At 46.3% G+C, this 15151-nt stretch overlaps 1 protein-coding gene across 1 annotated transcript in view; it reads right to left on the minus strand.

Moving 5' to 3' along the window:
* Positions 1-15151, minus strand: part of GRHL1 (grainyhead like transcription factor 1) — a 51954-nt gene that overhangs the window by 13437 nt on the left and 23366 nt on the right. Inside the window, exon 9 of the mRNA XM_013299752.3 lies at positions 4381-4539. Within this exon, the coding sequence (XP_013155206.2) occupies positions 4381-4539 (159 nt within the window). The remainder of the gene's footprint in view (positions 1-4380; positions 4540-15151) is intronic.

Genomic DNA, 15151 nt, shown 5'->3' on the forward strand with positions numbered 1-15151 from the left:
CAGCAGGGACACAAGCAGCTTCAGGCCACTGCTGTAAAGCAGAGAAAAAATTATACTAAAGACACAGGAATTGCCAGCTTTGCTTGCCCCCAGTAAAGCTGATACAGCCCACTACAGCGAAGACATCCTACCTAAAACTCAGCACAGCAGGACCACCATCCCTCTGCAACCTCCCTTACCAGAATAATCACATCATCTCAGCTCAACAGCAGAAAGGTCAGATTTGGCTCCAGATCTGTTTTTTACCTTTCACATGGAAATAATAAATTCTGCTAATCAAACGCTGTGCCACAGAAAAGCACCTGTTTCCTCAGGGAGAATGTGCTAATCCACCAAGAATACATCTTTTGATAAAACCTCTGCCCTCCCATACCCACAGCCAGAGAGTTCTGCTCAAAAGTCAATTTGTTCCAGGCTACAGGGGCCCAAGTAAATGCATTTCAAATCCCACATTAAAAAAAAAAAAAAAAAAAAAGGTTATGTCTTGATACCAGGCTTTTCTGCCTTGCCAGCAGAGCTCCGCCACAGCGAGGAGCAGATACTTTTGAAAAGACACTAGCAATCCTGTATTCTGCAATTAGGAATACATAAGCTTTAAGAAAAAAGTTTCCCCCAACTTCTTCATCTAATGAACAGGCTACAGGACACCCCATTCCTGCACAGCCCAAATATTGCTGGGCCAAGCCTGAACGAAGCTTGTGGTGTAACATGCTACAGGATGGCACCATCACCCCCATACTGCTTTACTCGGTTCTTGAAACCACATAGAGTTAGATGAAAACCAAATGTCCTGGGCACCTGCAGACCCTCTTTCTGCAGAGAAAGTGTGAAGGAGAAGACAGAAACACATGAAGAAAATTGGTCTCAGAGGCAGCAGCCAAAAACTAGAAACAAGTATCAGCTCCTTCCCCTACGAGTACTATAGACTTGGTCCTCCACAAAGAAAACATGGTTAACAGCACTTGTACAGCTAAGAGTGGCCACATGAGGACAAACTCATTAAGTACTGCAACATGTGTGGATACTACGGTGAGGACGGTCCTGTAAACATTCAGGACCAGCTGACTGATTACCTAAGATTCAAAGCAGGGAAGAAAATGGGTGCTCTTCCTGAAATGCCAGTGCTCTTACAGGAACCTGGAGAAGGTGGCTTGTGCTGGGGTCTATGAGCATATGGGGTTTGCATAGCAAGGTTTTGGTAGCGGGGAGGTACAGAGGTGGCTTCCAGGAGAAGATGCCAGAAGCTTACCCTATGTCCAACAGAGGCAGAGCCAGCTGGCTCCAAGACGGACCCACTGCTGGCCAAGGCCAAGCCCATCAGTGATGGCTGGTAGCACCTCTGGGATAACACAGTTAAGAAGGGGGAAAAGTTGCTGTGTGACTGCAATTGCAGCCAGAGAGAGGAGCAAGAATATGCAAGAGGAACAGCCCTGCAGACACCCAAGTCAGTGAAGAAGGAGGGGGTGGAAGCCCAAAGGAGGCTGTGACCCCGTGGGCAGCCTGCGCTGGAGCAGCTCCTGGCAGGACTTGTGGCTCCATGGAGAGAGGAGCCCAGGCTGGAGCAGGTTTGCTGGCAGGGCTTGTGACCCCATGGGGGACCCACGCTGGAGCAGTCTGTGCCTGAAGGACTTGCACCCTGTGGAAATGACATATGGAAAGAACCCACACTGGAGCAGTTTGTGAAGAACTGCAGCCCATGGGAAGGGCCCATCTTGGAGAAGTTTGTGGAGGACTGTTTCCTGTGGGATGGACACCATTCTGGAGCAGGGCAAGAGCATGAGGAGGAAGGAGTGGCACAGGCAACATGTGATGAACTGACTGCAGCCCCCACTGCCCACCCCTCTGCACCATCCGGGGGAGGAGGTACAGAAAAATCAGGAGTGAAGGTGAGACTGGGTAGAAGGGACAGGTGGGGGAAAAGGTGTTTTAAGATTCGCTTTCTTATAACCCTATTCTGATCGGCAATAAAGTAATTTCCCCAAGCTGAATCTGTTTTGCCCATGCCCATCACCATGCCATGACTTGGTGAATGATCTCCCTGTCCTTATCTCAACCCACAAGCCTTTCATTATATTTTCCCTCCCCTGCCCAGCCAAGGCAGGCAGTGACAGAGCAGCTTTGGTGGGCACCTGGCATCCAGCTGGGGTCGACCCACCATGAGTCAGTAACTGCAGCTGTAAGGATGCAGGTCTGCTCACTGGAGCACTTGCCCAACACCTCAAACAAGCATTTGTGTACAGAGTTTAATTCAACATGGTGACAAACAGTATTCAGGTTGCTGGCCTCTGTCCCCAGCTCTCACTGCTGGACCTGGACGGGATCTGAAAGGCAGCAAACTTCAACACCATTTCTGTAAATGCATATTACAGGATCTTCACACACCAACCTCACGTTGGCTGCATGTTTACAGAATGAACAAGAGTCAGGTTAAATACAGAAAAGTAATCTTTTCTCCTTCCCTCCCTCTTAATTCAGGTACAATTCGCAAAGTATCTGAAGGAATAAAGCAGGTAAAAAGGTCAAAATCCCAGAGGAAAATAAAAAGATCCGCTGGCATTACTGTACTACTACAGATTTGCTGAAGTTTATGGTGTAGACTCAAATGGTTTCCTTTAAGCTATGTACCGACAACACATCTGCCCTTTTATTAACTGATCTGTCTCATGAGCATTGGCACAAGCCTGTCAGTAATTTTAGCACAGTATCAATAATTGACTGGGTGACTTATGAGTAAGAGAGCCCCTGCTTCCCTGCAGCAAGTCTATACTCACTGGTGTTATAGAGAATACAGGGTGATAACAAATAAGACTCCCAGATAGTGAAAGAGCTTTAGATGACACATTTGCCTCAGTCTCATTTTAGAGGAGGAAAAAGAAGAAAAAATGGAAAAAAAAAAAAAAAAAAGGCCTGAAGAAAGCCCACGAGACCCAAGCCTCTTAGGCTTACTGGCAAGTCTGTGAGATAGCTCTGGAGAGCATTCGTTAACTCCCTAGTAAATTCTTTGCAGAAATCATCACAACAGGAGCCATCTCAGGAGACACTCAAAGGAAGATGACTAAGTAGCTTTCAACTGGCAGGCAGCTCCTCCCAACCATGCAGGAAAGCAGAGGGGCCTGTTTAAAAGCATATAGACAGACAATAAAACACGGCAGGATGAATCAATGAGAAGCTACAGCAGAGGCAGACTGTAGAGGGCTCCATATATTTCAGGAGGTAAGTGGGGGCAGAGCAAGGGCACGAGATGAATCTTTGTTGCAGCATCCCAGGGGATGACAAGGCAAGATCACACAGTGTGATCTGCTCAAAGCTAGCACGGGACTCCAGAGTGGGGGTTATGAGCCCATCTCAGACCTGCAGCTCCACAGAGAGGTACTTGTAATATCTCTCACAAAAAGTCCATGCTAAGATGACAAAATCTGGATGCAAAGAATAAGAGGCCCTGATCGAGCAGGATGCAGCAAAATAAGAAATTATTTATGTGTGGTTTACAGCAATCAAAAGGAGGACCGCAGAAGCCCAGACGGCATTTATCCCAGCCTAGAAAGATCTTGGTCACTCTGGAAAGAACAACATTGCACATTAATTGCTCTGATCCTTCAAAAGACTGTTCAGGCAGAAACAGGTTACACAGATTGGGAAATGTTCTTTCTTTGCAAACTCAATTAAGCTTTTACAACTGCTTGCAGCTCAGCTCCTGCTACGTTTCTCTCACAGCTTCTGGTGAACAGCAGCTTTGGGAGAGGTGTTAATTGTCTGCATGCTAAATGCATTAGGCAGAGCAGTGAAATTACAGCACCCATCCAGCTTGTAAATGGGCTTCCTTATACTGCTGTATGTCACAGCAGTACAGTGCGAACAGGAACGTTTTCTGCTCAAAAGATGTGCAGTTCATTGTTTTGGGGTTTTTTAATAACGAATGCAGTAAGAATGCACAAAGAAATTTAAAGGGACAAACATAAAATAGCTTGAGCAAAAAGGCAAGCCACTTGCACCAATTAATTATCAATTACAATGATTTCTCCTATTGAAGGCACTCTGAAGGACTTCCCAGTGCCTGGAATACCAACTGTCAGCCTTCTGCCACTGACTGACCTTTCTCCAAAGTCAGTGCTCAGGAGCACTTCTCAGCACTCCAGCATTTTGAGAGCAGCAAATTTATCTGAGGTCATCATATAAGCCAAGTAGAAAGGGCTGAAGTTTTTTCCTTGCAAAGTCTGAACACAGACAGGAGTTTTCAGTGGGCCAAAATAGCAAGTGGCGGAATTAGAAAAGGAAAACCAAACCATAGCAAAACCAAAACCCCAAACCAAGCTGCTAAAACATGGAACAGCCTTTCCCAAAGAGTCACTTTGGGAAAGTCGCAAATCGATCCAAGCTTACCTTGTCACAGAAGACTTTAATCTGGCAGTAGGCTCTGTGGACAGGTTTGTTACTCCTGTTATTGTAGCTGTAGGTGTCAATCTGAAGATTCAGGGGCAGGCCTTTAACTCCCTTCTGAGAGGAGAAATCGGTGCTGAGGCAGTTCACAGAAATGAAAACCTGTGGAAAAAGAAAGCAGCACCCGTCAGCAGCGACACACATGGCTGCTGAGCGAGGGACTACTCTGTAAGTGCTATGACTTAAATGCTGGTCCTCGCTACTACAGGCAGGACCTTCTTTCTTCTGAGAGATCAGGTAAGATCCCCAGGGAGTGGTACAACAGTCTTCTTTGTATAAATCATTACAGGTGACAAAGCCACTTTGTCCAGAATGGATTTCAACAAACTCTCTGAACTTCATGAAGACGCCACGAAGCGTTCCCAGATATTTCTGCCCAACAGATCTCAAATGTCATTATCAAACTTTTAGCAAGGGAAATCCTCCTACATGCAATCCTCACTGCCCAGTGTTTTACCATCTCAGTAAGACCACAACCATACTTTGAAAATTTTATGTTGCAAGTTAAAACAAACCTTTCCATGAGTTTTACGTAAACTGCTATGAGCACAGATTATGCTTGAAACTACTTGGTTGGGGTTTGTGGGGTTTTTGGGCGTTTTTTGGGGGTTTTTTTTTTGTAAATGATACTAAAGGCTTTTAAAAAAATATTAGGCAACACATTACCTTTAAACACAGGAATAATGCTATTATTTCAGTGAAAGAGTTTTCAGGCTGTACACTTAAGAAGATGAACACTATTTTGAATATTCCCCAGTAAGACCTACAATACCCTGTTAATGTGCAGATCAAAAGGAGAAGATAGTATTTTCATTATTCTTAAAGAAACTGAATTATGGGGAAAATTAATTAAGAGAATTTAACATATCTAATTTCATTTTCATAACTGCCTTAAGAAAACCACCAAAAAAACCCTTAACACCCCCTCAAAAAAACCCAAACACCAAACCACAAAAAACCACAACCAGATAACAAGTCCAATGCTACTTAACAGAAGGAAGAAATATTATTTTGTGTACATGAACAGACAGACCAGAGTACTCTGTACCCAGAACATGGGCTTGCTGCGTGCCAGACTCTTCTCTAGACACAGTCCTCATTACTGGCATGTGTCAGGAGAAGCTGCAACGATTAATTAGCAGGAATTTACAAGCTACCAAGACCTGCAATAGCTCCTCTCCTCTCTGCCCCAAGAATAAAGGCTGGCAACCTACTGCTTTAAAAAAAAAAAAAAATAATCAAAGCCTTGGGAGCCAGAAGCACCTTGCCAGAGATTTTGCAGTACTAGCCCACTATCCGATAGCCTACTTCATGTGCAACTACCACAAAGACCCCCATGCGACAGTCTGTGCGGTGACCTAGTGCCACCTCCCGGCGCCGTCCCGGCGCTGCAAAGCCTCAAGGTAGGTTTTGAAAAGTTTAGGGGTTTGGGGTGGATTTGTCGTTTTGCAAAATGCTTACCATGCTTCTTCGCACAGATTCTGCAACACCCGTTACTAGTTTTAACAGAAGAGGGGAAATGGAAATGCAATAACTACCACCAGAGTAGGAATGTAAGCTTTCCTTTCCCCTTCTGCATATATAGCACAGTAGTATAAAAAGCTGGGGGTGGGGGGGTGGAGAAGAGAATAAGATAGATAAGCATGTTCTCCAATAACTTGTCTGAATGTTTGAGATTCACCGGCAACTTCTCGCAGCCCTTGTGAGCACCAGCTGCCCCGGAGCGGGGAGACAGCTGCTGGCACACCAGCTTGGCAAACAGTCCCCATCCCTTTCCCTGGGCGTACGCACCATCTCACAGAGCTGGCAATGCCCCCGCTGGGTCCCGCTTGTGCAAAGGGACACAGAAACATGTGAAACGACATTAACTCACACCAGCACGACACGCCAGCAGAGCCCCATCCCCAGCCAACCTGACCTGCGCTGCTTGTTCCGTGGTGGCCCGAGCCAGGAAAACACGCAGGGACAGCAGCACCAAAGGGAAGCCAGTGCTCAATGCCTGCTCGCGCTGCAGCCTGTGTCTCAGCATCCCAAACCCACGTTGTTCCAAGATGACTTTTTTTTCAAAGCATTAAATACATCTCAAATCTCAGCCAGGAAAATTCTTTTAAAATCAGCCCTTCTCAACGTTCCCCCAAATTGACCCAAATGATGGCTTTGCTACCATTTATCCAGGTCCCCCCTTCCCCCTTTTTGCTACCTTTGACTTTACAAGGGCATTTTGCTTGCGGTGCTGGCACACCCCGGGGGGAAAGCTTCAAGGAGTTTGAAGAGCTGCTTTCACCCACTTCGGAGCTAGGTAATCAGATGTATGCACAACTTGAATAATTGTGTTCCTTGAGCAGGGGTTTTGTTTTTTAAAAGAGCCTTGACTCTGGTGTTTGCATATTTTTACATTTTTAATTTTAATTTTAAATGTATTTACCCATACTGAATATTCACACACAACTCTCATTTCTGTTTGAGGAAACGACTGCATTCTTTAAGAAAATATGCCCAAGCAGCCATGCCAGCAGGTCCAACCCAGCCCCAAAATTTCTGTGAAATGCCCCATATGAGTTTCACACAGCTAGATACCCAGTGGACCCAATGTGCAAAATCAGCCATCAGTTCCCTAGCAATTGGTGCAAATTCTGAGAATCCAGGTCCACATTTTCAGTTTTCATGGCTTGTCAGCCACACAAAGCTTACGCAGCATGCTGGGCTGAAGGTAGAGGGGTTGGTCTCAGCATGACAGATGCATGCTACTACGGTGGAGCTGCGTGGGTATCCCATGGGAATCTGGGATTGCCTATCAGATGACAAAGATTATCCTCCTACTTTAAAGTCTCCTCATTTGATTAGCTTTGGCTTAAAGCAGCTGACTTCATTTTCATGCCATTTAAGTCTTCGGGACTCTGGGCAGGAGATGACAACTAAAAACCTAATCACCTCTCTGAAGCAACAGCGAGCCAGCCTGTCTTCTGTTCATATAACACCATGTCAGTTCAAAAGGATCATCATCTTCTCCCTACCCATCCCGTAACTCCTATTCTTGAGCAACTTCAGGTTGCCTCAATTTCCACAAAAACAGATTTTTAGCAAACAGCTTTTCCACTCTGAGTGAAAACAGTTTCAGCCAGGTGCTTTTTGTTCAAGAAGAGTTGACTTGCATTAGAAAAGAAACATAAGGCCAAGTGACTATGCCAGCTACATCCCCACCCCAAAATTGCCAGAAGAAAGAAAAACGTAACCACAGAAGTTGCTCTGCGTCTTCAGCCTGCTGAGCAAGATTCCTTTTCATGTGTCCAACCTATTTTTCTAAGGGCAGTTCCGCATTCTCAGCTATATTAAGATTTGTTGTTACTTAAAAAAATATATTTCATCTCACCTCCCAAGATTCAACATAAAGACAGCATTTAAAAACAGAGCATTGTCAAGCCTGAGCACTTACAAACGTGAGTCAAGCCCTCAAAAGTTATGCAGATTTTCTTTAAAACTGAGATTTCTAAAAGGATTAGAAACCTGTTCTCCAGTTATTTCGCTTGCTTGGCAGTTAAGCCTTTAGTCTATTTCAATCATATTTCCAGGCTTTTCTCTCCAACTAAAGCCAGGTTTTATTTTCCTTTTCTTTTTGTTGATTTTTTTTTTTTTAATTCTTGCTATTGATGAAAGCAGACATTCTCATCAAGACTAATGGCTCCACAATGGCAAGGTTTCAGATAAAACACTGAACAGCGTGAAACCCATGAGCTGGTATGAGCTGCTAACCCCCCACCATCTGACAGTCACCCTACAGAGCCTCCTCCACCCAACAACAGGTTGGGTTTCCTGCAGCCTCTGGGGCAGATGAGCAGCAGCCCAGCTGCACACAACCAAAGACCAAAGGCAGAAGGATTAAAACACCTCCTCCAGGATCATGCTGGAAGTCAGCGTGGGAAGAAGCCAGACCTCATGACTTCCTGGTCTGCTTTAAGCACCCGACCACTTGCACCCCTCCTTGCCTAACCTGGGAGAAACACACCGTGCCTACATTCAAATCTACGAGAAACAATCTTCCATTTTAATAATGCAGAAGAAAAAAATTAATCCGGCAGCTCTGCTGTGTGCCCTCAAGGAAGGGCAGCAGAGACAGCCAAGTTCTTTCCACACAGCACCTTTTTCTAACAAGATCTGCCTTTCAAACAAACCAGGAAAAACAGGCATAATTAAAGGGCAATCAAAGCACTGCAGGAACCTCGCTGTCAGCGAGATGAAAGATGCCTTTTTTAAATGAAGGCTTGCATACCCAGATCTCTTCTCCTCAGTTTATCTTGGATACCGTGCTCTCTTGTCACACAAAAAAGCACCAGCAATTTTGATTAGTCCAAAGGCTACATATGCAGCAGCTTTAGACAAAATGTCATCTTGTACAGCCTCTTCTGACTCACTGCAAAGCAAAGCTGAAAAGGAATGATACGTAGGTACAGTTCGACAGTGTCTGGGGTTGCCATAGGTAATGGCAAGCAACTCAGATGGGTATTAGCACACCATAAACTCTGGCCAGTCCCCAGCAAATGCAAGCATGGGTGAGACTGTAATGGCCACGTAACAGATCTCACCATCGTGCAGAGTCTTGTACATCCTTCCGGGTAAGATCCTACACAGATAGACTTGGGACTATCAGTCTGCTCACCTTGCTCCACATGGCTTTAATTTCAATAGAAGACAGGCAAATTGAATTCACCTCCTCCTATTTATCCTCCATTATATTTTTGTACTTGGGAGGATGAAGACATCATTCAATAATCCAAGTCCATTGGGTATTTCTTTCTCTATTGATAACTCAGACAAAAACTTCAGCTCTTTTCCAGCACTAGTAGGCAAAATTCTCTCATTTTAATGTTATATTCAACTTAAAATTGTCAGGATGCTTCTGGTTTTGGATTACTGTGTTTGTACAAAACACAGTTTGAAGTCTACAACACAGCCACCAGGGACAGGTTAAACCACAATGAACTTTTCCAGGGAATGCAGTCGGATATTGTTTTTCTTGTTGGTGGCTAAATAATTTCAGTGTTCTGCCCAAAACGCAGTAAGCAAAGGGATTCCAGTGTGTCCTAGGACCATTTCCCCAACACCAAGGCAGTGTCTCCCCTGTTACCAGTCACCACGCATCCTACTTGCGGACCAGCCTGGGGCCACACGCAGCCCTTGCACAACTGGACCTGCTGGACCTACCCTGCCTCTTGCTTTGCTTTCCTTTGGATCAGCAAGGCCATTCCTGTGGTCTCTGGAGGGGAGGGCAGCAGCCACTGCGCAGCTGACTTGATCTACAAGTTATTTTCACTTTTTGCAGGACAAAGGGTCACAGAAACCCTCAACTGAACCGGCAGGAAGAGGAGCCTGTGAGGTTACAACAGCAGAATAAAAACCAGAGGAACAGATAAGGTGAAGGATCCATCAGACCTAAATAAAAGGAGTTGGGCTGGCACCAGAGGACACAAACCAGCTCCCTCCGCCTCTGCCTGCGCAGACTCCCTCAGAGAACCAAGGCATGCATCATCCAACACTAGGGAGCGGGAAGCTACACAGCTATGGCAACACCAGGACACAGCCGCTCCCCACCCCAGCTGCCAGCAGGAATTCTGGGAATGTCAATGCACAGCCCAGCAGCTCCCAGGTTGTTTGGTCTCCCACGGATGCACGTGCAATTCAGGGGTATGCAGCGCGTGGTCACACACTCCTTGCTGGCTAGCTGAAGGAGCAGCCCTAGGCCCAAATTCCACAACTCATTTATCAACCCTCCACCGAAGAAAAATTATCCGGAAGTTCAAAGGCTGTTATTTCAATACTGACGGCTGAAAGCATATGGTTTCTCTAAAAGCTTGGACAAATATAAAAATAAAAGGGAAAATACAAAGGGTCTTTTCTAGAGATTTGTCCATGTGTGCTTCATTTATGCTGTGAGCTGGCTAGATGTAAATCACCTCCAGCCCAAAAGCTTTATATGTTATACCGGCCCAGCTCCAAGCCCTTGCAAGAGGCAGAGCCATCAGCCTGGGCACTGTGTTGCACTAACATAGCTACGTGGCTTCCAGGATCGGCTCTGGGTCACAGCCAGGCAGCTTGAAGTGCAGGCAGGGCAAGCACAGGTCTGTCTGTACACATCCGCAAAGGCACATCCTAAGAAAGCAGCGCTGGGAAGACTGTTCTGTCTTTAAAAGAAGAAGAAAAAAAAAACCCCTACACTTTGGTACAGATCACCTGAGAGGTGGCTAATCTCACTGCTCTCACATTCATTTCTTCACCTCCCACATGCACCGCAGGTTTTGCATCAGCAGGAGGCAAGCCAGGAAAGAGAGATTAAAAAATTGGGCAATTCATGCACCTGTGGGCTCCCCAGCCACCCTCCTGCCTTTGGGATCGGACGCTCCAAATAAGGCTTGTCTGGCAGATGCGCCACAGAGCCGCATCCGTTCCAGCTCCACTCAGCCAGACCCAGCACCATCCTGCTCACAGCCCAGGGAAGTTAGTTTGCATTCAAACTTACCAAGCCCACTTCGGGTGACTGACACAAAACACATCGCAGGGTTCCATGCCACGCCAAGGAACACCAAGTGGGAAATACAACCCAGCCCCAGATAAAAGAACAGCCTCCTAGCAAGTTCATTCCATGAACAAGACAAAAATGAATGGTAATGAAAGGAAAATACATATGCCTGCTCACAAAGAGCAGGACTAATTGTTATTCCAACCTGTTCTGAGGCAAGGAAATACAGGAATGTCTGTGCTCACAACACGTGGGAAATGTGGCTATAGAGGTTCCCAGTCCTACTGATGCTACCTCCCACCCCACACTCTGATAAGATAAAGGCCCAGGGCCAGGTGTCAGCTTTTTTTAGGTTGGTCGGAAAGAAAGTAAAAAAGAGCAGTTTGGCAAGAAAGTGGCAATATGTAAAAAAACCAAACAAAACAAATCCCACCAAAAAACCCCCACCACCACCCCCGAAACAAACAAACCAAACCCACAAAACAAACATCTCCCCCCCCCAAAAAAAAAACACCTAAAAGAATTAAATCTATAAAGGCACAAAAATGGCTGAAAAGGAAGTGTTGCCATCAGATATAAAGGGAATGGAGGAAAGGGCAGGGTGTGTGTGGTGTGGCAGGGATCACCTCCTAGTTTTCTCTATAGGAAAGCTACCATCAGGAAGATTTTTCTTTCAGCTTTAGAAAAGCTCCATAGTTGGTTGGAAGACCAGACGGATGGTGGAGTTTGGCACACCAAGTTCTGAAGAAAAACTCCTGAGCTGAAAACCTGCTTCTAATTCGCAACACTTTAAATCAAAGGCAATGCATTCTTGGTTTTAAGAAAACCCAGGACAGAGTAGGGAGAAATCTGTACTAAGAGGCAGGCAAGCAATGTTTGCTATGACTTTCCTATGTCACTGCTCCAAAAGCTGTGTGTACTTGCACCTCAAAGTACTTGTGGTCTGCAGCCTTGGCTTCAAACCAATCTCTTTTCTTTAAGTATGTTTGACTCATCACATTTCATAGTTTCATTTCTAACTAGCCAAACCTGTACCTACTCAATGCTGCTGAAGGTGGCAACACCTTCTCTAATGAGGCATATGACTGCTGTTTCATTACAATGGCATCCATATAAATGCATGCAATATTCATCAATCAAAAAAGTTGAAATTCTTCCTACAGTGAACACCAAGTGAGGATTATGCTAGAATAAACTCTTAAAATAATAAATCAGTGGTGTACACCCCAGCCTTATTTCAAGTTGTAGCAAGAGATCCACCCTCTCCAAAAACAGCTCATCTGAACAGAAAGTCCTGGCCAAGAACTTCATTCAACACACATGAGGATCTGCCAGAAGACCACTCTCGTTGCCCGATTTGCTATTTCAAAAGGCCAACCCAAATTAGCCACAAATTACCTATATATGGAACACTTCCACATTTCTTGGACAAAAAAAAAAAAAAAAAAAAAAAAAAGAAAGCAGCATTGTTTAGTTGCTCTGTCACTCAGGATATCACTTAAAAGATACCACAGTACGTTTCCTTTGGTGGAAAGAAAGCAGAAAGCTCTACCATGATATTCTGCAGCTCAAAATGCCTGTTACAGCCTCATCATGTATCCCTTCTTAGTAGAAAGGGTCTTTTCACACACAGCATCTGGCTTACAATGCCTTTTTTTTTTTTTTTTTTTTGAGGAAAGGAGTGGGAGGACAATAGAGCCCTTAATGTACAGTGACATCATTTTTGGCTACAGTCCCACCATCCAGCCTAAAGCAAGCCAGACAGAAGACCTCCACGGGGGCCCTTCTCTGGGAGCCACTGGAAGCAACACCAGTTTCAGAAGGGACCCATGGGCAAGCGTGGAAGGGGTGTCCCAAGCACAACAGCAGGGTCCTCGCACTGTTAGGACTACAAAAATGGGGCAAGGAGGCTCTTGCGATCACCGTGCAGGCGACACCTTGCCCTGTTCGGACAAGAGGTCCCAACTTTCCTGCTCCACGGGGCAGGAGCTCAGACAGGATTCCAACAAGGCAGGATCCAGCAAAGCCAGCTAACCCTGGGGAAACTGATCTGTCCAGATTGTTCAACTGCCACTGACCTGAGAGCAGGCCATGTCCCCAGGCCAGAGTTATGGGATAGAGAATTTGCTTCACAGCCTAACGGGTAACACAACAGAGGTAACAGGACAACGGACAACATTACGAAGAGTAGCCGGAAACATTTGAAAGAAATATGCATTTAACCATGCACGTAGGGGCAATTTTCATTAGAAGACCTCTAACGGGTACCAACCAAGAGAAGGAGAAATGAGTACACTGTACAGACCTGGAGAGAGATGGTTCCCAGCTTCAAAAACTCACGGCCTGAACCTATAAACGCTTCTACCGATTGACATATGAAGGTCAAAGACATAAAAAGGGCTGCAGGGACAGGACTCCTCTTCCTTACCTTCCCTACCTTTAAAATCCCCCGATTTTAAAGATAGCCAAGCCTGCTCAATCAACAAGAAGGGGCAGAACCTCCATAGAAAACTCCATCTCAGCTCTAGACACCCCATCCCTAATGAAGTCATAGAGGCTAAAGACGATGAGCTTGCCTTCAGACATCTAAAGGCTTCTTTGCAGGAGAAGAACCCCACCTCGACTGTCTGCCCAACAGTGCAGACATTTGGGACAGGGTGGGAAACTGTTTGAAGTCTCCACAAGCCTCAGGGTAACTCCAGCATTACCTGTTGCATGCAAGCGAGTATCAGCTACACATCTTTGTCAGACTCATCAGACCACGCTTCCACCCAACCAGGACGGCTCCAGACTGAGTAAGTGTACTGGCTTTCCTAAATATCCTATGCAACAACTCACCAATTCGTCAACTGACTTCCCAGTTCAACATCTCCCCTTTTCTTCTCACAAAGCATGACTGTGTCCCCATCCAATTATTCCCCTCCCCCAGTCTGTCAGGTGGTGGGAGTCAGACTTCACCTCTAACACAGACACCTGGAAGTCCACCTGAATCCCACTTCCCCACTCCACAGTGTCTCCTGTCCACCTTTCCAACCCTGACCCCCCTCTCCTCCTGATCTCAGGGCAGTCCGCCTGTCCCTCTCGAAGCCTGGCCTTCCACCCCACCCTCAGCTCCCTTCACTGTCTCAGAACAAGGGGGCTTTGGATCCTGGTCTCTTTTCCACCTTGAACACACTCTTGCAAAGGTCAGAAAATCCTTAACCCACCACTCTTCTACGAGGTGGCCACTGCCAGCAGCTCCTGTGATGTCCCAAAGCAACAGAAGAGGGCAGAGAGGAGCTGCCAGAGAGAAACAGCATTTGCTCCAAAACCCACGGACACCGTCTGGCCCCAGAGCGGGAAATCCGTCACGCGTGAAATACTCCTGGTTTCTACACACACCGGCTCACAAACAGCACGCCAGCGCTGCCAGCTGTGCGACAATCCCGTCCGTGCAGAGCCAGACCTGCCTGCTGTGTCCAGCGTCCAAAGGCCCGGCGTTGCCCTCGGCTCTCCTGGCACAACGCGGCTGGGAAGTACGTATTGCTGAGGGCATCTCAAACATCCTTCTGTTCCCCAACTCCGAGCTGCAAAACCCGCACATTTGCCTTGCTACAGAAGGAGCACGGGACCTGTATTGCCCAAAAGCAGCATTTCTTCACCAGAAAGCTGTGTTTTACAAAATCCCCGAAGCGCCCCAAGGGGACTGGCAGACTGGCAAAGCACTCTCTCGGGCAGATAACACCTCCTGCACGGACAAAGCGGCAGAGGTACGATATTCCTGTGCATCCCCACGAGGGCTAGCACAAGAACGGCGAGTACCTGGTCCCAGAGCTGCTAGGGGGAACTTCTTGTGATAATATACTATTTCTATCTTAAATCTGAAACATCCCCGGAGCCCTGGGTGCCTAAATGAGGAATTACATCAGAAACTCCAGACATAAGAGCCTCGTCACCTCCCACTTCACACTGCTGCACAGGATCAAATCGTTCCCACAGCAAACTGGGAGCAACAGCAAGAGGGAAACAGGAGAAGCAGCAACCCCCACAAGAATCACCTGGCTCAGGTTCAGGGCTCAGAAAGCAAATTTCTAATAATCTAATAATCAATGCTTGCTGACTGATAAAACCTACCATCTATGCAGTACTGCTGCAATTATTACACAGAAGACACTATATTTACTACTGTGGAGGACTTTCTGTAGCATCGAAGACTCAGTGCTC

The sequence above is a fragment of the Falco peregrinus genome, chromosome 7, assembly GCF_023634155.1.
Source record: "Falco peregrinus isolate bFalPer1 chromosome 7, bFalPer1.pri, whole genome shotgun sequence".
NCBI lineage: Eukaryota > Metazoa > Chordata > Aves > Falconiformes > Falconidae > Falco > Falco peregrinus.